The sequence below is a fragment of the Scomber scombrus genome, chromosome 22 (assembly GCF_963691925.1).
Source record: "Scomber scombrus chromosome 22, fScoSco1.1, whole genome shotgun sequence".
NCBI classification, from domain to species: Eukaryota; Metazoa; Chordata; class Actinopteri; order Scombriformes; family Scombridae; genus Scomber; species Scomber scombrus.
The window spans coordinates 8605873-8630169 of NC_084991.1; the positions used below are offsets into that span (position 1 = coordinate 8605873).

The 24297-nt window shown below is 40.7% G+C and overlaps 1 protein-coding gene across 2 annotated transcripts in view; it reads left to right on the top strand.

Moving 5' to 3' along the window:
- The first annotated feature begins 1227 nt into the window (after positions 1 to 1227).
- The window catches only part of tbc1d22a (TBC1 domain family, member 22a), a 128944-nt gene continuing 105874 nt past the window's right edge, over positions 1228 to 24297 (top strand). For both annotated transcript variants that reach the window (XM_062443847.1, XM_062443846.1), the window contains exons 1-5: positions 1228 to 1391; positions 1841 to 1897; positions 4065 to 4248; positions 4716 to 4971; positions 8894 to 9076. In XM_062443847.1, the coding sequence (XP_062299831.1) occupies positions 1330 to 1391; positions 1841 to 1897; positions 4065 to 4248; positions 4716 to 4971; positions 8894 to 9076 (742 nt within the window). In that variant the 5' untranslated portion in view covers positions 1228 to 1329. The remainder of the gene's footprint in view (positions 1392 to 1840; positions 1898 to 4064; positions 4249 to 4715; positions 4972 to 8893; positions 9077 to 24297) is intronic.

The window sequence follows — 24297 nt, forward strand, 5'->3', positions numbered from 1 at the left end:
CTTCTTCTTCTTCTTCTTCTTCTTCTTCTTCTTCTTCTTCTTCTTCTTCTTCTTCTTCTTCTTCTTCTTCTTCTTCTTCTTCTTCTTCTTCTTCTTCTAATCAAAAAACAGCAATTTACCATAGTTGAGGTAAATGTAAATTAATTACTGAATTGATAGATGCATTTTCATGGTCAGGCCTCTGAAGGTAACTAGACCAAGTTTGTGTATTTTGATAATATTTTGTGCAACTTGCTCATGTGCAGAAGTATTTCTTTGGACTGTAAAAAAAAAGTTGTATCAAAGGACCCTATACAACTTTTTTTTTAAAAAAACTTTAACTTTTTATTTTTTTTATTTTTTAAACTTTGTAATTAGAAACCAAAAAAAGGGACATGATGTACTGTACAGTCCTGTGTCAGGAGACTAAGCAGTATTTTTCGACTACATAGTAATTTTCATTGTGTCATTGTGTAATCTTGCACCCTTGGTTTTTCATTTTTAACTGTTTCATGACATCTCACTCTGTTATAGGAAGAGTGAATTGATTAATTGAAGTTGATACTTTTTGGTCAGACCGGAAGTCAGTAATAACAACACTTTACTTATATGGCACATTTCAAATCACAGTTACAGTCAAAACAAGAAGTAAAAAGTAATATTGAATATTAAACATAAAAAAACAAAATAAAAATCCAAAATACATAAACAAGTTATCCATAATGTAAAAAGTTTTTATAAGAAGAGATTTAAAAGCAGATACTGTCTTGGCCGAGTAAGTCACTCCATTCCTCAACGTAAACAATATATTTCCAGAAAAGCATTTTTCAAAGTTCTGTAAATACCACAACTTCAAGGTATGTTCTTAGTTGTTTGAATGTGTGTTTGAATATAATTATATGATCGTGGTATAAATAATGCTTACACCAACAATAGTAACCCTGCTGAAACTATAAATACATCAAACTGACAACATCAACTATTCTGGAAATGGCATGTATATTCCCCCTCCCTGCTGGTGGTCCTGATGCTGCTGGTCCTGATGCTGGTGGTCTCTCTTTTGATTGACACACAGTTTGTAATTGTTCTGTCAACAAAGCAGAAGATAGTGCAGCATGACGTCACCAGCCTCCCGAGCCACCTAGCAGCAGATCTCACTTGTGATTGGCCCGCGAAGAGGAAGTGCCTCTCCGAGCCAATCGCAATCGCGTTTGCTCGCCGATTAGGACAGTATCAACATGGCAGCTTTTTGAGTTTTAGAGGAGGGGAGCTGGTGTAAATAAACACATAATTTCACGTTTTACACATAACGACAGCATTCGGGTGCTTGTGTTTAGGGCTGTCGTGAAAATGTCGAGTGACGGAAACAAGAAGCAGTTTTGGAAAAGAAACGCAGCGAAGGTTCCCGGCAGGTGAGTGACGTGTTACCTCCTAGCTGGCTAGCTTAGCATAGCTAGCCTTATTCATCTGACGCCGCACTGTTGAGCTTCAAACGCAAAAGTTTCACTTTCACTGACCGGCCTGCGGTGCTGCACACAATTTGCAAGTTTCACCCCCTTTCATGTGCCAGCGTCTGCGGTGAATGAAGTCTCACAGATACAGTTTACACCTCACTGCTCGTAGCTGGCCAAGAGCTAGCTACGTTGCTAACAGCGGCTAACACAGAGTTGTAACTAATGACACATCACCCATTTTATACCATTCAGTAGCTGTGACTTTACCACGTAATGATGCTATTTTGTCACTATTAGTCTTAGTATTAAAGCGTAAACTGATACTGTTTTGAATGTGAAGAAGCTAACATGACAACCACTCATGAATTAGCTCATTGGTTTACATTCTGTCTTCTCCACTTCCTCAGCATTCAGCATGTGTACGGCGCACAACACCCACCTTTCGACCCACTCCTTCATGCTAAGTAAGTTAAATATACTTTGTCATGGTTGTCAAGGCTCACTGTCGTCGTGTTGGAGTTGTTTGGCTAGTTGTTAACACTTTTGCTTCTCTTAGTTCCTGCTTCCTTTGGGAAACTACACTTGAAACATTAGCTGAAGTTCTTGGCCCTCTTTACTCTCACACAGTTTTAAAAGCTGATATGACAAATGGGTTCATGATGAAATATCGGATGAAAGTATCTCCCCTTATCGTGGAAGATTCTATCAGTTCTCTATTTACATTACTTTTGGACTAATTAACAGATTTAACTGGCATGGATTAGGCCAAAGGCTACCCCCTTTCTCTGCTTATTTGAATTGAGGGTGAATCATTTGTCATCTGTGCGGCTAATGTGTTAATAACCATAATTGCTTGATTGCCAAATGATATGATTATGATAGAGGATGACTTGTGATGATTGGAAATGTATATAAAGTGGTTTTTAACCCAGTATTCTGTTTGACACCTGATGAAGCTGTAAGGCAGTAAGTAACTATAGGCCTTTGATTTAGCACATTGCTGTTTTAAATAAAGAAGTTCGTGAAATTAACTACTAGTTAGAGTTCCAAGGCTACTAGCACCAGCCTAACTTTAATGGGGTTTAATTGGTTTAGTACCTACAAACCTAATAGTTGATCTCCTAAGACCTACTTTGGTAGACTTTATTAACTTGCCTCCTTGGAGTTTATATCGATTTTTCCTATCACAACTGACTAGCAACAAACATTTAGCATTAAAAATAACCAAAAAGATCTTAAAGAGCAGCTAACCAGCCATTCACAGAAGATGGGAAACTGCTGCTGTACTATCCTCTATAGATTGATACTTAACATAACATGTTGCTGTTTTTGGCCACATCCCAATCAGGAATGTGGAAGCAGCTGTTTGGCCATTTGGCAGATGATTAAAGACACCCGCTTATTACATCATAGATTGGGATGTTGAATGTCAATGTATGAAACTATGTGTAATTGGTCTTACGGTGTAACCTTTTCTTGGCTCCTCCTCAGCTATGTCTGAGAAAGTGAACCTACCAGAAAATCTTGTTGGTAGGCAGCCGCTTGGACAGGTTTTAAGGAAATATGTCGGGCTTTAAGCTAGTTTCATTTTAACTTAATTGAAAAGCTTCTAATCACGCCCAGCACAAGTGATTATGTTACGTGATCTCAAGATTTAAGAAGTGAAATTGAAAATGGAAGTTAAGTATCACTGGACCACAGAGAACAGCGCACAGGTCAGTGGTGTGTGACCATATGTGAATAAATGACACTTCCCCATTCCCTCACACACCACATATTCACAGACAGAACAACAGCAGCCTGTTATTCTATAATAATCATTTTTCTTTCTTTAGAATGGTATTTAATCATATGGATCTCCACAGAGGGTTGAGTTTAATTTGCTCGTTCTTTGTCTGGGTATAAATTCAGACTTTCCTTTTAAAGTTGTGTTGGAAGAAAGCTAATGTGGACAAGTTTCCTGCTTTATTATAGTAATGCTTGTCTTTGTAAGAAATCAGAGCAGCACTTTTACTACACAGAGCACTCGTCCCTCCGCTCCCCTCCGCTCCCCTCCTCCCACCTTCCTTTTTCTGCATTGCATGATAAAACAGGAACAGTTTATTTTTGATTGAATTCTTGTTTTTTTTCTGTTACGTTTTTTGTTTCCCGCTGGCAGAGTGAAATGGTTTCCTTGCAGCACAAAGAAAGCAACTCAGATTCAGTCTTGTTAGGTGTTAGAAACCTGCTTTTGATTCAGGTGTTTAAGATGAAGAGTCTGCGTATGTAGAGGTGCTGACTCACACATCTTTATTTGTGTTGTTACAGGTAATACTGTCAATGTCAGTGTATAAAATGTTAATTTATTGTTGAGCTCTTCTCTTTTTTCAAAGGGCTGGTGTGTTTTTATTGCTTTTTGTTTGTGCACTTGTCAATGTTTAAATAATTCACTGCTCATCTCTCTTTTTCCCCCCTTATCCTCATGTCTGTTTATTTACCTTATCACCCTCTCCTTTTCTCTCTTTCTCTGCCTATTTTCCCCCTTTCCTAACCGCCCAACTCCACCACCGTTTGCTGTTTCTCTCAATTTCTCTAATCTTATCCTCTTTCCCTTATCTTCTCTGTTTTCATGGTCACGTCTCTGTTGTACAGCTTAATTAAAGCAGGCAACAAGCCTCCTCCAGCCACACCGGGCAAGCCCAAGAAGGCTACCACCTTCCAGGAGTTTGAGAGCATCACAAGCGATGCCTGGGACGTTGGGGACGATGACGACGAGTTATTGGCCATGGCCGCACAGAACCTTAACATTGAGGTGGTCATGGAGACTGCGAATAAGGTGAATGAGCAGATGCAGTGGCTTGTTAATGAACAGTAAAGCAAGATGATGGTGTCTTTATCTGTGTTTGTGAAAAACTATTTCCAGACCTCATAATCAGGAGCAGTTGTTAGAAATCACAGTTTCTCAAACAAATGTCAGTAAAGGGTTTTTGGAAGGACTGACATTACAAGTTAGGTGATTGTTTAGGTGTCTGTATGATGTGCTGCTGTCATTTTAAGATTGGTGTATGGTGTAGTCACTTATAACTGTAAATTTAAAATCTAAGGGAAAACAGCATGTTGTATTTGTTTTGTATCATTTAGTGTATACTATCTTAAGAAATGAATAAATACATGCAATCTTAAGTTGCCAACTTTGTTTACCAAGTAAAGAGAACTGCACAACTATTTCACATGGATTTCTTTTGTCTGAAATCAGTGAACTCAAAGGCTCATCAGTACTTTACTCTTCTGTCAAATGTCCAGGTGATTGAGAATCACAGCAAGCAGCAGGAGAGACAGAGACTGGATGACACGACAGAGCTGGAACAAAGAGAAGAGGACACGCAGGAGGAGGTGGCAGAAGAAGAGGAGGAGGGCGAGGACGAGGAATATGAAGATGACAGAGTGGAGGAGGGTGATGTTACCAGTCCAGAGGTGTCATTTGCCTCCCAGAGCAGCCCTTACACTGATGGCCGCCTCGTGAAGTCCCACAGCGAAGCTCCAATCGGGTCACCGAAAGGTTAGTGAATGAAAAATTGCTCAGTGTCAACTTTTTTTCTCTCTCACCTGTATAATAAAAGCTAGACTGACTTTTTTTTTAGAGCACCAATCTTGTGGCATAATAACTGTAAATGTACTTGCTTTCAACTGTTAACTGTTAATGCTGTTTCATAAATAAAATAGGTGATTTGTGAATTATTCACTCAAGAAAATAAACATACTCAGGCGTAGCTCGTATCTTGCTCAGTCATACAAGTTAACACACTATATCATGTTTTTTGTATGCATTGTTTACTGTGGCATCACAACTGTTGTGTGCCACCACATTTAAATAATAACACGTTGCAATAGAACCACCCACAGTCCAAACAACAGAAAAATAGGAGGAAAATCTTTGGCAGATGTTATCTCTGAGTGGAGCAGACTGCCTGTGTTGTGCTTTGATTTGCTTTCGGTTTAAGGAGTGTGTACACTTCCGAGAATCGACACAGTCACATACAAAGACTGAAGACATTCAAAATACTAAGAAGTTTTGAAAACTATCCTTGTTACATAAATGAGGTGTCTGTCAATGTTCTTCACATTACATTTTAAAATGATCAGGGCTGCCACTAACAGTTACTTTTATTATGGATTTAATCTGTTGATTACTTTCTCAATTAATCAATAAGTCTATCAAATGTAACAAAATGGTGAAAAATGTCAATCATTATTAACACAGTCAGATTATTATCATAAAGGACTAAAGAAACCAGGAAATATTCATAAATGAGAAGCTGGAACAGGAGAATATGAGCATTTTTTTAAATAAAAAAAAACGACTCAAAAGGATTAATCTATAATTAAAATAGTTGGCAAATCTTTTTCTGTTGATCAACTAATTTATTAGTTCACTTTCCATTACAGCTCAAAATCATATTGCCATTTGGAGAATGGTGGGTAGTTATGTCAAGCTGCTGTTCTGCTGTCTTCTCTCAAAATCACAACGAAAAATAGAGAAACAAAATCTGCTCTGGTTAAGAGCAATTTTCAATCCTTGAGGCATGTGTTCCTGCCCCTTCCTCTGCCCCTTTGCTTTTAGCTTACTGTGCTCTTACACATAACTATCAGATAAAGTGCAACCATCCCTTCTTAGTTTGGGTCTGTTTCCCCTGAGCACGTCCTTTTAATCCACACAACAGCTGCTCTGTGGTCTATTCCACATCTTGCCTCAGTGTTACTGTAAATTACTGTAGTACATTTAAAGATATTTTATCCTCTTCCTTGTAAAAGACATAGAGAGGGAAAGTTGTGAAGAGAGTTTCTTCTGTTGCTTTATAGACTATATCATCATCATCATCGTCTGGCTGACTGTTGGCCTGTCTCATGGGTCTCTGCCTGGTTGTCTGCCATTCGACTTGTTGTTGTGTTTACATATCGATTACGTACGTAGTTCCTCTTATCTCCTCAGAGAAGACACAACATGGGCCTCCATGCTCTGTCATGTCATGTATGGATAAGGAGAGCTGTAAGACGACACCTTCTCTTCTCTTCTCTTCTCTTCTCTTCTCTTCTCTTCTCTTCTCTTCTCTTCTCTTCTCTTCTCTTCTCTTCTCTTCTCTTCTCTTCTCTATTGTACTCTACTCTACTCTACTCTTCTCAATTGTACTCTACTCTATTCTACTCTACTGTACTTTACTCTATTGTGCTGTGCTGTACTGTACTCTACTGTACTGTACTCTATTCTACTGTACTCTACTCTTCGACTACTCTACTCTCCTACTACTTTACTGTACCATACTGTACTATACTCTTCTGCTACTCTACTTGCCTACTACTTTACTCTACTCTACTCTACTCTGCTCAACATTTGCTACCTAATTAGATTAAGCATGGCTTTCATTAGTGAGCCCCGGACTCTCTCAATACATTTACACAGTATATACTCATACTCGGTACTCATTATGCCACAGCTCTGGATCTAAGAGAACAAGTGCCTCACAAACACACTCACACAGAGAAACTGGTGGCCAGTGGGCTCTGTGCAGCCTCTTTCGTCCCTTGAGTGGAAAAAATACCATAATTGTCTGTAATGAGTATTTGGGAGAATGCGTTCTGTTTGTCGGTGCACTTGAATGCGTGTATTTTTCTGACCCTTACTTGTAATGAGAGATGCAGCACACTGTAACAGACAAGTGAACATTACTAACTCTATCTAACTTGGATTTCTTTCTTTTATGGCCCTTTTTAAAAGATGAAAGTTATGAAATGAACTATGAAAAGGTCTTATTGTTAAAATCACAAACACTACAAAGAAACTGCCACTGGTTTTAATAATCTTTAATCCTTATAAGTGCAAATAAAACAGTTGAGAACAGATTGTTGATTTTATTTGTTCTCGTAAAAAACTGAAAAGGATATTAAAAGAGGCAGCATTCCAGTGTTCTGGTACGTGCCGTTTTGCACTGAGTATATTGGCAGTGCTGCTAACAGGGATCTTTTATAAACTTTTGCTTAGCGTTCAAACTGACAGAGTGAGCATCCCTCTCTACACCGAAGTCCCAGCCTCAGCAGCTAGCTTTTTCATAACTTGTCTGTGTGGCGTCTCTGTTTCGTCTGTGCGACTCTCTTTTTTGTGCATCTGAGGGAACATGTGGCCCTCAGCAGACTGAATTAATGTGTTAGTCTACCCATTACGGAGGATTCACAGTTGAATCACAAAGATTTTACAAGGACCGCTGCCATCCTGGAGGCTCATTGCAAAACAAACCACAGTAACTGCATTCATTACCACCAGGCAAAAAAAATAAGATTTGTGAAGCCAAACAAATATTATAGCTACAAGGCAAAAGTCACATTGTTTTTTAAATGTAGGATACTGTGGCATGATGTACATGGTCTTGTCTTTGCCACATTCCATTTGCAATATGGATTACACATTGCGGTATACTTTGAATATTGTTCTATTTTTACTCTCATAACAAGCTACCTAACAAGGCAGCAAGCCAACATGGAAAGTTACAACACATTAATACAGGGAAACAAAAACTGTACAAACTGTTGGACTATCATGTAGATTTGATGTAAACCCACTTTGCTTTCCTATCACAAGTGTCCTGAGTGCACTTCACATAGTTTAGGGATGTTGATGTTGGTCTGTTGGCTGGTCGATCCATCCCTTTTCAAAGTGTTCAGTATTCAGTGAAACATGTCATTATTGACTTAATGGACTAACCCAAGATTTGGTGGCGACAGTCATGTTCCACTCATGATGAATTGTAATCATTTGAGTGATCTCCTGACTTTTTTTATTTATTGCCTCAGCAAGTCAATTTTTGGTTTATGACCAAATAGCTGCAAAACTTATGACTACTGACTAAACTTAGTGTCATGAACTGGCTCAGAGTTCAGATAAAGAAGGAAGAGAACACACGTAATATAAAAAAAGACCTGTTACTGGTGGGAGAGAGAGAAAGACAGACTGAGCAGGCCATCTTTTAAAAAGCCCACAGCACAGGTGAACTGCTTCTGGCTGATGACATCCACTTTGCTTGGTTGCTTCCTGAAAAGAGGAGGAGGAGAAAAAGGGTAAACAAACAGGCCAGGAAGGTTAATACAGAAGTGGTCATCACACTAGCAATGGTCTGTGTGCTAAAACGCTAAACTAAGATGGTTGTGAACATTGTAAACATTGGACCTTCTAAACATCATCATGTTAGTATTTCTAGCTTTAAGATGGGCAAATTTATATGTTTAGATACAAAATGTATCACACTGTCTAAACACAGAACCCTCGCTCCCCAGCTATGGGTGTTTACATTTATTGACAGATGTTCTCATCAGTTTGGAAAAAGCTATAAACCCACAAGATCATGTGCTGCATCATCTGTAAGCCCTGTGTTTGTTGTCGGTGTGTTTATGTAACCTTTTTCCCCTCTCTCATCTCTTTATCCTGCCACCAGATGCAGCAAGCGAGCACGCAGCCCTCCACAGACAGCGGTCCCTGCCCCACCGGCCGCCTGTCATCCCGCTAGTGGCTCGCATGGCCGACCAGAACACATCTGGCACCCCGGCCATGACCGAGAGGGAAGCATCCCGTCTGGATAAGTTCAAACAGTTGTTGGCTGGGCCGAACACAGACCTAGGTAAGAGATCCTCATCCAGTAGCGTCCACATAACTGTTAGTATGTGTTACAGTATGTGCTCTTTCACAGTCCATTTGTCGCACCGTCGCTGTGTCACGCTACGTCTTTCAGCTTTTGTCCAGTTTTGCCATTTTCTTAGTTTTTTTCCCCCCTCTAAGCTCATTCATTCATTCGTTCATTTTCCTTGCGCTTTTTTTTATTTCTCACTCTTAGTTTGCTCGCTCTCAGTCTGCCAGCTGTGCTGCGCTTTTAACGATGCTGCGAGGGGGAAAGTCATCCAGCCATCTGGACATGCAGATTACGAGGGGAAAAAATACCACCAACAACAAAAGCAAATGACAGGCCTTTGTTCTAAGCAAACGACAGGCCTTTATTGTTTATCCAACCCCAGAGACTTTGTTTCCTACCACTCGCACCCCAGTGGCCATGAAATCCTCGCAGACCCCCTCTCAGCAGTTGACTTTGTGTCCTCTGAAACTAACTTTCGGCGGCTGCCATGCACCAACAAGTGTATAAATGTTAAGATCCAGCTAGTGACCTATAATGTATAATTTATAGAAAGGATGTTCTGTGGTGAAGTGCTTATGCTCACTGATACAGAGCATTAACTGTCAAGAATCTATAGAGTTATATGTAGCCGTTAAAGCTAAGCTTGCATGTCAGGAAGGTGTAAAAGCAATTATTTTTGAAGTCTGACATCTGGTTATACCACAGCAACATCTGTAGTTACACCCAGGTCTCTATAGAAACAAACATATAGAGGAAAGGGCTGTCAAAGTCACACATTATATAATTAAACAACTGGTGAACCTATAATGTTGGTACATCATTCATGATGACATTTCATTTAAAATAAAAAATAAAAACTAAATATTTTGATGTAAGGTGAAATCTGTAGTTCAATATTTAGTTGCTTGAGCTATGAACATTAATTATCATTATCGGTTATTGCTATTATAATTTATGCCAAATTAAATCTTGTAACACCAGTTAACTGCCTTAATGATGCTGTAAACATACAGGTAAAGACTATATTTTTATCTGTGTCCTCTTATTAAATTAGCAGTAATAGTTTTTTTGAGTTTATTCTCAAGCTTGAGTCCCTGAATTCTAAGAAAATTTGTGACCAAAGAAAAATATTTCTTAAATTTGTACTTGTTAGCTTTATCCCCTGACCTTGGTTAGTCAGTTAAGTTAAAAGCACAGAATTACTCCTGAAAAAATATCAGCTTTGTGCGTATTGGTGGATCGTGCACTGTTGAACTCTTTGAAAGAATCTCTGCAAGAAGCCCCTTTTCTTTCTATATGCTCTGTGTGAAGACTTAAAATGTACAGCTCATGTCCTTGAGTAGTCTTTGTGTGGTTATGTTGCTCTGATCGTGTATACACTGTGTGTGTGTGTGTGTGTGTGTGTTTTGAGCGTGCTTGACAAAAGGGGAGCATGAGGAGAAGAAGAAGAGCGCCTGAAGAGAATCAGAAAAAGTGCTGTGTTTAGCAAATAATGGCTTATGTGCCTAAATACCGTGAATATGCTAAATAGCAGAAGAGTGTGTCTGAAATATTTCAACGCAGAAAAGACACAGTTTAAATACCAAAGCCTCCATTCTCAAATGTTGGCTGTGGCCTTTATTTACCTTTTTACTGAAGAGACTAGCAGGCATTTATTTCAGGCAGGCTATTATTAGTGATGGGCCTTTTATTGAGATTTGCTCTTTTTTATAAGTATATGTGGTTTGAATCTCCTCAGTTTTATTTATCTGCTCTTGTTTTTGGGGTAATTTGTTAAAAGTGCAGCACCTTCTCCATCTGTTTCACATTAAAAGGCTCTGTGTTTTTAGAAAGCATTGATTGTGAAATATTTGCAGTAAAGTTTGATTGAGTTTAAAAAAATTCAATATCAAGCGAAAACAAGATATTAGCTGATAGTCATTAGTATTTTAAAAATGTTTGATATTTGGTGACCAAGCAGATATGTTTTACAACTGAGTAGTTGTACATAGTTTTGGCATTTCTGTAATGACATGTCTCATTAATTATTGTCCTACATGTATGACAATATAAAAACTTAAATATCAGCATTTCACTGAAATAGTTGATTTATTTGTCAGGCTGTTGGGCAGAAAGTTCACTTCAATTATGTGTTTAAACTGAGTTCTTAAACATTCCCTGAGGAATTTCTCAGAACATTTGTGTTATTATAGTTGATTTTTGATGCCACCAGTAGATTATCTCGTCTAATATGATAGCCTGCATTTGCAGTTCCTATGATATCGGCAGACATAGCTGATTGATTTCCAATTTGAGTACAGTTGTGCGAGTTTGTACCCCTGGTTTTACTTTGCCACAGCTGTACCTGACACATGTAGATTGCTTTGAGGTACACACACTTGGAGCATTGGCTAAGATCCTAAAATGTAAACACTGGCTCTCATTAAGTTTGAATGGCCTTAGTCAGCACAGCAGTTCACCTCTACGTGTGATCCCCCTTGAAAACTTTTCAAACAAAACAAACTGGTTCACAGGTCATCAGCGCTGGTCAACGGTGGTTGGGGACTGCTCGGGCAGAGTGTATCCTGTACATCACCAGAGTGTCTTGAGATGTCAGCCCCCATTAGGGCCTGCCAGGCATCACAAGCCCGCTGTCTAAATTTAGTTTAGTCTCAGCGCCGTGATTAGATAGCCCCGAACGGGCGAGCCACGCTGCCGGCTGCTGGCAGTATGAAAGATGAACTTCATTCACGGGACATAATTAAGTGAAGGGATGTGAGGGTGGGGTGAGATGGGGTGTGGGTGTGTGTGCGGGGGGGGGGGGGTGATATGGCAATGGAGAGGGATGGGGGCAGATAAGATAAGATAAGATGAAACTTTAATGATCCCTGTGGGGAAATTGGGTCATTGCAGCAAAGAATAGAGATATAGATGAGAATCTAAAAAAAAAAGAAAAAAGAAATCGTCTGAAGGAATTTGAGCTTAATGTAACAAAATATTTCTGGGACAAAAGTAAATAATATCACTGCTTGCTTGTGAGTATGAGTTGACCTTGCTTTGCAGAGTCGCTCTGCTTCGAGCGTGAAAATATGTGAGTTTGAAATACTGATTAGATTATTTCCACTTAAAGTGAGTGAATGGAAGTTAGAGAGCGCCTTTATCTTTCTGCCCTGTGACGTATTTCCCAGTGTAACAGAATATTTGAACGGTGTTCAGTTACACGAGCGGTTTAAATCAAATCCTTTGCTTTTGATTGGAACACTAAAAAGTGTGCGGGGTTAAGAGTTTAGTGCGATACAGAGCTACAGAGAGAAACAAATCTACAGAAGACTATTGGCTCCACACACTCCTCTCACACCTGTTGTTAGATCAGGAGGAAGATGAAGGAGAGATGAATGAATTAGACCTCTGCCACATTGTTTTGGAAATGAAAACACTGATACCCAAACACACATCTCTTCAAGAATTTTGAAGTGCGTAGGATGAGTCATCAAACATTTGGAAGGGTTTTACAGGAAGAGAAAAGACAGGGAATTGATGTAAAAAATCCTCTGATACTGATTTTATTTTTTACATTAATGATCAATTAACACAGGGACAGTGGAGTAAAACTGACTAAATGTATTTTTCATTTCATGGGGCCTTTTTAAAATAAACATTTCAGCCTTTTATATACTCCCAGATTTTTGATGTTTTCACAGAGAATAGGAGAAAAAGGAAGATGATGGACATGATGGATGAAACTCCTCGTCCTTAAAGGGAGGTCATCGTCCCTGTTTGCGGCAGGGTGGGAAATTAACTTTTTAAAATGTGAACATCTACCAGCCACTGACAGATAAATGTTCATATTTAACCAGCATTCGGCGGGTGCTAATTCCCCCAACCCTCGGTCTGTGACACATTTAAATTCTCACACACACACAGACAAACACATTAACAGACGCTGTCAGTGGGGAAGTCGCCCCCTTGTGTAAAAGAGAAACTCGACCGAACGTCCTTGAGCTCGAAGGAGGGGCGCCGGGGATGATCCATCGGCTGGTTCCTCACTTGAATGGTGTAATTAATTGCGGAGGCGGCGATGTTTTTGGGACAAGCCCCCCGACATGTCAGGGCCGCCTGTCTCTGGAGTCCACAGGTGTGTTGGTCAGTGTGTGAAAATGTTGGATTTTTCAAAAAAAAAAAAAATCAATGGATAACATTACAGCTAACTCGGTTTTAGTGTTACAGCCTGGCTAATCTAGTCAGGGATTGCAGCAGAGAGCACTGAGCAGTATAAAGTTTTTCTCATGCCCCGAGTCATATTATGAAACTTTGCCAAACTGCTAGTTTGAAGAATATTGTATTGAATTGAGAGGGATGATGGTAAAAAAAAGACACTTTTTTTTACCAATTTTCTAACTTTTTTTCCTCAACTGTCAGTTTCTTCTTCTCTGCCCAAATTGCTTTTATGATATCCTTTGCATTCCTATCCTTCACATGCATGTCAGCTCCTTTCTCTCTCTCGATCTCTCTCCCTCCCTCTCTCTCACACTCTCTCTCTCCCTCTCCCTTTTTTCATCGAACCCAGCGACAGGTTGTGACAGCGGTCTGTTTAGCATGTAAGGTCATGTAGAGGGTGGTGACCTGTGCGTGTGCGGGAGCGGGGCTGATTGATGTCAGTTTGATCTGAGCTAATTATTCCCGGTGTCCTGAGGCGAGCGTGTCTGTCGTGTGAACCTGAACGCAGCACCCACCGTACGCACGGTATGGAGCGAGCTATTTTAGCTGAAACTGAGGGGGGGAAAAGAGGAACTCGTATAGCCAGCCCTCTCATGAGTTTCACTTCTTCTTCCTATAACTGAGAATTTAGTGAGATTGGAAGAATATGCCTGAATATTTTGCTAATTGCTAGACTTTCCTGCATAACTTGACACAATTCAAAACAGCTCTTACGAGTCCAGGTAAAATTAAACCATGATGGACCAAATTTTCTACCAAATCACGAGGCTAAACTGCTTCACAAATGCAGTGGCAGGTGCTCTGTCATGTTTTTTAGTTTTTAAATGTTTGTGTGTGTGTGTGTGTGTGTGTGTGTGTGTGTGTGTGTGTGTGTGTGTGTGTGTGTGTGTGTGTGTGTGTGTGTGTGTGTGTGTGTGTGTGTGTGTGTGTGTGTGTGTGTGTGTGTGTGTGTGTGTGTGTGTGTGTGTGTGTGTGTGTGTGTTTTCAAGTGGCTATAAGTCACAAGGCTGGATTTGACAGACTGTGTGCATAGCTTTTCTTTTTTCTTCTTCTTTTTAATAGATTTTAAGACCCAGAGCTGGCATCTGACATCAAGCAGTTATTGCTGGTTGGCAGAAATACTGCTGTTGCTATGGCAATGCTCCTTTCTCCTCTTCTCTTTCCTGGCAATTTATCCTTACTCTATCTTTTACTTCCTCTTTTCATCATATCCTTTCCTTGTTTGTATCATCTCTCCTTTTTTTTCCTGACTTCAACTTACAGATGTACAAAACAGACACACAAAAAATGCCCATATGAACGTACACACGTTTCCTTTCATTGCGTTGCTGCCTGTCGGTGTGTCTCTACCCTCTATTGGGGGTGCTGCAGCTCTTTGTTACACCTCCAACGCTACAGCAGGCTCCCCCCCTCCAACCCCCCTCAACTGCCGTCACCTTCACTGCAGCAACTACGGTCGGGAGGCTTGCTACTTTATGCCACTGTCGCTCGACTCACACTGTCGCGCCGCAATCCGCAATCCTGTTACACAGCAGCCACCATATGATAGGCTTACCATCAGCACTGTTTGCAAAGTTAATAGGCGCCATCAAAAGTGGGGAGAGGCAATGTAATTCAATTTAACTTTGTCCTAATGCCTGGTTCCAAGGCATAGTCCATATGTGACAATTACAGTGGTGTCTGTCACAAGTTTAACAGCGAAGAAGAAGAGATAATAAAGCTTTAGACTGTAAAGAAAGAGAAATACGGCAACCTTACCAAAACAAAGGTTTTTTTTTTTTTGGAAGGTTTCTCTCATTTAAAACCTCAGCAGCATCTATTTGATTAAAATTTAACTCCACTGTGCGCTCCAGCATGGTAACTATCCAAATGGTCAGGGGCATATGTATGTGTGCACACCATGAATGTTCATGTGCGCATGCTGCCTCCTAGCATGTCCCCGGGCAAAACACCTGACTTAATAAGGTTCGTCCAACCACCAGCTGTCTCCTGTGTCAGTAGTCTCCTGGATCGTCTGGCTTAGTTTATTCATATGTTACACCATGTGGTCTTCGGTGTGAATTTTTCATCCTCTCCTTTTTCCAAAGAGAAGCTTGACTGAACACACTTTCAGCCCTTATAGTTCACACCTGTGCTCCGCTGGCCACGGGGAAGCGGAGAATTGCACGGAATGTGCACGGAAGACATCTCACGCCCAGAGCAGGAACAGTTTCAGTATAATCCTACAATTCGTTATCTACTTTTAGAGATTTATTAAATCAAGGTTTTAGAAAAGAATGACACTTCCATCCAATTAGGTATCACCAGAGGTTTATTTGTAGAAATAAATTTGCTTAAGTCTGCTTACAAGCTAGAACAATGTTGTACATTTTTTACATGATTAAAAAGCACAGCTTGATAACATGAAAGCTAATAATACCAGTTTCTATACCAGTGCTGCTTCACCCAGCAAACAGATAAGTACGCTGGAACCCTGGTATTGTTACGCTGTCGTAGAAGTAAGACCAGATACGAAATAGTTAATAAAAAGCATTACGGTTCCACATTGTGTCTCATCACAATAAACGACTCAAACTTTAAACCAACTCGAAATCGAAATAGCCTGTTAACTTTACTAGACTGTTAAAGTGCAGGGACTATTATAAGCAACAAAAAAACACTTTCACCATCTTTTAGTTCAAGAAACAAATTATTAAGCTACTATTGATGATTTAAAAGCTTCAGGAGAATTTGGAGGGGGGAATTGAGCAGAATTAGTGACAAAGTGGGGAACAGGTTTCAGACTTTGTGTTACAGCCTCCCTATTACCTTTTTGTTTTCACTGAAATCAACAACAGCCTGTTGCACTGCAGTAGCTTATCCTTTGAATCTGCACCGCTTTCATGGAGCATATTAATTAGTTGTTTTTTAACATTTCCTCCCAAATCAAAATAAATATTACTTAAAAAAAAAAAAAAAAAAGTAAAGTAAAAAACACAACTGAATTCTGAAATGTCTGCATATCCTCTCATAAAGCTAAAAAAATACTATCACCAAGTCAGATATTTTTGAACCTTCATCTAAATCACTTAAAGGCAAGGTAAGCTTCAGGGAATTGACTATTCAAGTCCTTGTTATAGCACACAAAAGAACACATACACGCACATACTTCCTCACACCTGTACACTCATCTATGCTCGGTGTCCTCTCCCAGCCATCTGGGCCATCCATCAGGTCTCCTGAGCAGGTATAATCCAGAGGGAAGTATCTTTTTACAAGAGTCCCATTAGTTTACGGGCAGTCTGCTCCCTGGCGCCATCACTTTGTCCTTTAGATGAGTTAGACCATTCAGGACTCTCTCACGGCATTCAAGGTTTATGGGAGGAGAGCTTAACTTTTTAATACAGCGCATGATAAAGGTGTCCGTCCTTATAGTATTGTTTTTCTGACCTCAGTCGCAAAATAGCGTTGGATGACACCGGGACATAAGAGATGGCATTTACCTGCTTTTCATCATAGCAATTTTATCTAAGATAGGTGCTTTGGATGATGCTACTTGCACACATTGTAACAGAGTAGAATATACCTGTAAGTGCTCTGACTTTTCAGTGTACTGTGGAAAAGCCTTTGTTCTAATTTCATACATGAAGATACACAGATGCTTTTTAAAGACAAAGAAAAAGCTGGTAATTAAAGTTGAGGCTGTGCTTGTCTTTCAGTTTGATAGTACAGTAATGTGAAGTATACACCACTGTATTTAAAGCAACTGATTACTAATAACTATACTACTGACATTTTGGACCTTAGTGCCACAATCCTGATGTTGCATTTGCTGAGGCAGCTCCTGTTGCAGAATATAAACCCCTTTTATTTTAACCCCTATTTTTTTTGTGGTGGGTGCGCGTCGTATTCATGTGCGCGCCAGCTGCCTAGAACCTTGCGAAGTTTTGCCCCAGTGGGCGCGCTCCGTCTGAATGATGCCTGAATAGTGCATGGCTCTGGCCTGCCAACCGTCTTCACTCCTGCTCCCATCAGCTCCCTGCTCAGCCAGCACTGACTGACAGCACCCCCCCCCCCCAACCCCACCCCCTCTCGCTGTCTTACTGGCCTTCATACAGAACCATGGGCACAGGGCAGGTGGACTGACTGACACGCAAGCAGACAGACAGACAGACATGGAAGGTGCAGATACAGAAACTTCATACATAATCATACATATACACACTCCCATACTTCATTTGATTTGAAGCAATGACCTTGCCTCTCAGGAGCGAAACATTCCTTTATGAATGCATGCATGATTCCAGTAGTGTTACTTAATGGTACTCTTGGGTTTTTGTGTATGAGATTAAGACCCTAAATACTTAGATCCGGCCCCTATTTAGGCCCTCGCCTTCGAAAATGTTGTTTTGCAGCCAAAATGTTAAAGAAATGTTCCTGACCCAAATGTAAGTGGTCCAAATCCCCATGCAGCCTGAGAGAATCTGGGCCAGAGAGGTGAATAAGACACATTCTTCTCCTCCCTCAGCAAGTACAGTGGAGGTGGCCTTTATCAAGACACCCAACCCCATCTGCTTCACAGGAGATGCTGTCGGCAAAGGTACCCGATCGGCCTGCACCTTGAGACTCCGCCATGTATACATTTGACGCGACCTTCCCTCTTATTCTAACTACTCTCAAGCGTCTGACGCGTAATACTTTTTGATTATCCTTGCCGGTTAAATGAATGAAACACAAAACGTGATATTTAGTTATATTTTGCCCTCTGAATGTTGCGAGAGTCATTGAGCATTCATTAGCTGTGAGGGTCCCATATCAGAGCAGCTGTTGTGGGTGTTCAACAGAAGGTACACGGTGTCCTAATCACCCCCTGTGGTCCCTAGCTTAACTCCAGCCAAGACAAAGTGCACCCCTGTAAGTTCATGCATAATGGAGTGCAATAGTCGAGAACACAGAGGAAGACTCGCAGCAGCCGTCCTTGAGTCGCTCGATGCAGACGTTACAGGTGGTTTTTTTTTTCATGCCGGTGAGGAATACCGCTTCCTCCGGGGTTTGGTCTGTACATCGGAACACCCGAGCTTAGCGTCTGCCAGCATGCCAAACAGCCACAGCACTGATCGCACTAATTCCAAAGCATGTATATAATAATGTGATGTTTTATGGGTCCCAATAGAGAAATTCTGTCTTCACTGGGGCCTGCTTGCATTTCTATATGTATACTTGGAAATGATTTCCTGTAGGGTGAATTGGCTGCAAAATTGAGTTTTAACCTTAGTGAGTTGCCTCTACACCTGTTAAAGGAGGTTGTTTTTTTTTTTGTCTTTTTTTATTTGTACAGACGAAGGATATGTAAAAGAGGGGGGGGGGGGTATATAACAAATTTGTCATGTTTGCATTGTTAACTTTGTTCACCGGGACTGACAGGGACAGCTAGTCCCTCGCCGCCTCCAGGACAGTAGCAGAAACTTTTTTTTTTCTTTTTCCCCCCACATTGTGACAAGTGCCCGCTGAGCAAAAACAACAGATTAATTTTCAAAATGTCATGAAATGCCTTTAATTTATTCCAGCGGAGCTCAGGCCTGGCTGTCTCCTTCATACACACACACACACACACACACACACACACACACACACACACACACACACACACACACACACACACACACACACACACACACACACACACACACACACACTCACTCTCACACACACGAGAGATGCCCTAGAGAGTCAGATATGTTTTCTGAGAGATGAGCTAGCCTCACACTAATGAAACGACATCTGCAATTTAGCCTGTACGTCAACTGTGCTCATGTCGCCTTCTCTGTCTCGGCACAATGTGGGAAATGAATTTTTCCTCCTCAGAAAATGATTTCTCCGGAATTGCAGCGGAGATGAGTGCGGCTATAGAGCAAAGCATTTAGGAAATGGAGCGGTATAGACATATTCCCATGTGAGTGTATTTGCATTAGAATTAAGCATCACTACAGAGTGTATTTCACAGATGGATGATATATTTCCTTCTGCAGATCTCCTCCCAAATCAGCCTTTAAGGCAAGGACTAATTAAAATGTGTGAAACTGGAAGAATATGATGAAGAATTCTTTCCTAGTAGACCTTTGTCCTTTTGATATACTGTACCAGCGCAGTGCATCAATACTCTGACAGTCATGCTGTGGGTCCATAAGTCATCCAGACTCACGTTGGGGCGAAATGTGAATTTGGATTCTGTGGCGGTCCGGCTCACTGCTGGAGAGCGTTTGGAAAGCAGCTATTTGCAGGAGGGGAGCGGAGGCTGTGTCTGCGGTTTTTCATCGATAAGATACATGAATCTTACCAGGCACATCTGTTTGTTCTGCCGGCCGCACGGTGCCAAGTAAATATTCGCCCCTTACCCTTTCTGCTCACTCACACATGCCCACACATGTATGCTCGCGCAGATGCCCCTTCAACACGCGCATTCTTTCTTCAACTGCAACGGTTAAGTGCTTGACCAGAGGGGACGACGCTTTGTGGAGATCACTGCGGCATCAGGATGTGAAGACCATTAGCCAACTTGTGCTTCACACCCCCCTTTCACCCCTCCTCTCCGTGCCCCCTATGGTGAGATTAATGCCAGGTGGGGGAAATATAACATAGTTTAATTAAGCCCGGGCCCACAAGATTCATGGACTCATTTCTTTGTCTGACAGTGCAAATGAAGGTTCAAAGGGTGCTGGGCAAGAGGAGAGACACCGTTGACTTGCTGTTAGGAGCATAATGAATGTCGAGCCGCACACAGGATAACGATTTCACCCTTAAACACTCAGACTTAGTAGTTTCTACACAACTTCACTGCGGCTGACCCGCCCCACATAAGGGTTGCAGAAAGCGAACGACACGTTCAGACATATTTAACGAAGACACGCACACGTGAGATTCAAAGTTGTAAAAAAAGTCACCCAGGCGATAATGGGGATCTGTGAAAGTTTATGCTACTTTCTAAAATTAATGCAAGTGTCCTTTTGACTTGCAGTAGTGCTAATCAATAGGCAGAGATCCTGAATCTGTCTTTCATCAGCTTGCAAAATGGGACATACCCTCACAAACTACACTGTAACTAGCACCGGCTGTAATTGCAGCACAGAGCAGGACCGCAATGCCAATTAAGTTTGCTTGTACTGGCCATTATAGTATTATGCTATGTCAGTTACGTGAGATATTGTATTAGAAAAGGAGTTGCCTGACAAAACAGACCAAAAAAAACAGCAGTTAATGAACTCATTTGTAAAGCACCACTGAACAACGGTACTTTTTCTTTCTAGTGATGAGAACATACAGTGAAAGCTTGTATGCCTAAGAGCTACTGTTAAAGAGGGAAGCAAAACTCACACCGTAACTTTGTAGCATTTCTCTGCAGTTCCTCACATGTTGCCTTTCATTTGTAGTCCCGAGGAGAGGAAATGGAGCAAGGAGACACGGATAGAATCGGATAAAAACCTGCAGCACCTTTCATTTGTAATTTTTTATTGTCTGTGTCACATCTGAGAGAGAGTTTTTTTTTTTTTGTATCTGTTTTTGAATGCGACTCGCCACTGCACAGGTAGCCTTGGGGTAATCGAAACCTTCCCACACCGCCTGGACTCTGACTCCCTCCAAACCAACAGAGCCAGGCTGTGCACTAGATCACTGTATTGAATATCTATATAATTATAGTCAGAGGGGACAAGGTAAAGGGGGGAAATTTTAAGTGGAAGATGCACCGGAGCTATAGTGAATAAATAGCTACTCCCATCAGCTGAACAAGCTCTAATGCGTACACTCAATTTAGCCAATGGACTTAGCCATTGCTGTTTATCTGATTGCTATTTCCTATTCTGCTATCTGTCACTGACTCTCCGTTGCATTTGCCTTGAAGAACAGGCAAGGCAGAGTCATTTGGCAGCGCTAATCAATACCGTTCACTCTGCGCGAAGGGCTTATCAATTTCCAGCCAGCGCCTTGTATAAGTGTCCAGGAAGAATTTGGCTTATTCGTTTGTTTTTTTTTCTTCTTTTTTTCTTTTTTTTCTCAACCCAGAAAAGTATGTTAAGAGAATGCCATTTAATTTGCTCTGAAATCAATTTCCCCCCTTTCCCTTCACTCTCAGAACGCAGGTAAAAAAACAGTGGCAGTGCAATTACAAGTGAAGAGATTTCCACTGCGTTTTCACGTTGGTCTCAGTTCGGCTCAGGCAACTTGTATTGGTGAATGCTAATGGCTGTTTGTAGACTCGCAGGGTCCGGGGCAGAGGGAGATCTATTTGTGAATAATGGATGAGTTAATGCTAGTGAGAAACCATTCAGGAACCTCCTTGCTTTTTAAAAAAACCAAACCAAAACAAAAAAACCCAGCTCCAGACAAACACACAGTCATATATCTTGAATATCCTAAGCTGCCTGTTCCCTGTAGACAAGGTCACTTGATGATTTCACTTGGCTTTCAGGGCAGGTATTTTGATGAAGAATAAAATGTTTTATGTATTCTACAGTTTCATTATTTCTGTGGATCTGATGCCAGTTTCTTCTTGTTAGGTTTAATTGTTTTCAACTTGTATGGCTCGGTATTAGGTCATAACACAAAAGAAGTCCAAAGGTGGGTCAAAACCAGACAAATAATGCATTAATGATCCGGAGGTAGACATCAAAGATCAGGTAAAGGTTGCGCCTTGAGCAAAACTGTCACCAATACAAACAATAGCATAAGCTCCAGTTACAAACATGATCTTTTTATGGTGAAGGGAAAATTTATATCCTACACCTTTATTGTAGTTTGGTTATTATATTCCATTCACTGAGACTAGGGTGAAATAGGAGACTGTTTTTCCCCTTTGGATTCTTAATCAGAAGTGCTGCTGTTGTGTATGCGTAGCCCACTTTGCCAGGATCCGTATTTGCACACAGCAGCAGTGAAATAACTTAAAAGTATTTCAGAAGTGTTGCAGATAGGTTTATTCATGTTCATCGAGCCATTTGCGCGATAATTTCCAGGAGCTTTTGAAACCAGAAGGACTCTGGAGGTGCAGATAGCTGTAGTTGTAATGAATGTCAAAAGAATAAAAGGCCTCAACACAGTCAGGGGGTTTTGGCCCTCCCCCCCAGAAATTTGATTTTATTCAACAAAGAAGTTTGCATTTTCACATCATTTTGGAACCTAAAATATTTATGAGGGATAAAAAACAAACTCTGGTTGTAGTTTTTCACAGTACACTCCGACACCAGCAAGAAGAAAAGTAAAACAAATATGCTCACTGATGAAGTAAACACTGTGTCCTGAAGTCATCCACATTCAGGACACAATTAGAATTGATTCATATTTTAAATGTAACTAATATTTCCAGGGCAGCAGCAGTAATGTTTACAAGTGCATAGTCACTATATAAAGTCAATAAAATCTCACTGGAAACAAACATAACATGGCAATAAAATACATAATATATCTGACATGAAAAATACTGAGTAAAGTTTAGAAAAGAATGAAGATGGAGAACACAGACAGTCAGTTTCAATCATTCCTCCTGTCCTCTTTCCTCCTCCCTCTGCTGCTGATGCGATTGACTGCCTGCAGGTACAGCTGGTAGAGGGAGGAGCTACTTTGTCTTAGCCTGTAGCTAACTTTACAAGAATTTGACACATTTTAAGGTATGTGGCAAATGAAGCTAAACAATTAGGCGACACACAGCCAAGCACTGACACAGAGAGCAGAGGAGAGGACATTGAGGAGAGGCTGCAGCAATGATCCTAATCCCCATTCGCTCACCACTGTGCTCCAGTCAGCTGCTTGAAGTGTGCATAGTTTGCATTCATTGTGATTATTATGTACACTGGGAAATTTCAGCAGTGGCGTTCATAATTAACTGTTGAAAGCCTATATGGGAGAACACTGCAAGATCCAAGTTGCTAGATCCCACAAGACAATGTATTTTCTCTTGAGCTGCTCTCCATCCTCACCCCACATCTTCCTTCCCCTATTATTATCCAGGTGTGTGTCAGAGATGGAAAGAGAGAGTGTTATAAGTTGGACCTAATATGTACCGTTAAGCCATATTTTCTGGGTCTTCATGGACCCAAAGGGAACTACTCTCCGCCAATTCAATGTTCAATTTGCACCTCTCCATCAGATTTATTCTACCTTATAGCCTCCTGGCTCTCCCACCTGGCCAGGGGAGAATGTAGTTAATAATCCACTTCTAACCCCATCAGATAATTTCAGCAAAGAGAGAAGGAGAGGCAAGATAGGAAATCTGGACACTGAGGACATCCCGGGTTAGTTGGTCGGCTGATTGATTTATTGATTATTTGATTTAGCTGTTCGAGGATGACTTAAAGATCCCATAATGATTTGATGAAAATTGTTCTTAAGGGGTCTATTTAAAGTCATGGTAATTGATTTCTTGTACCACAGTGAGTCTTTACGTGTTAGCATACAGGAGAGGTCGTGACGTCAGCGTTTGGGTTGCTGTCACTGCTGATAACAGATGGGAAAATCATTTATGCAGTGTGTGTTTACTGATAAAAAAATACAAATTGTTGTTGTGGTAATTTTAGTGTTTATTGTGCCATCAGCTCAGTAACTGATAATGAACACATGTACACAGTGGATCACAGCTGCATTGAAGGTGGAGAAAGCTGCTTTTATCTGAGGCTGAAACAGAGACAGTGTCTTTCAAGAAAATCTACATTTTTAAATGTTTTCAGTGTGCTTCATCTTACTTCAGTCATATCCAGCTGGAAATATGTGTTAACTATCAGTGATTTTGATTTAATATGATCTATTAAATTTAATATTTTCACTGCTGGATGAAAGGAAATCTGTGAGACAATACATGGATTAACTGACTAACATGTTTCAGGCTTTTGTCTCGCTTCTGTCTCAGTCTCTTAGAGTGTGGTTTTACTGGATTTCTTGGGGATTTTGAAATCGATATTTGATAAATAAACACTTTCAGAGGGGTCCCTGAACTTTGTTATTTAATGATTATGACCAGAATGTGAAGTAGGGATGTCCCGATCCAGCTT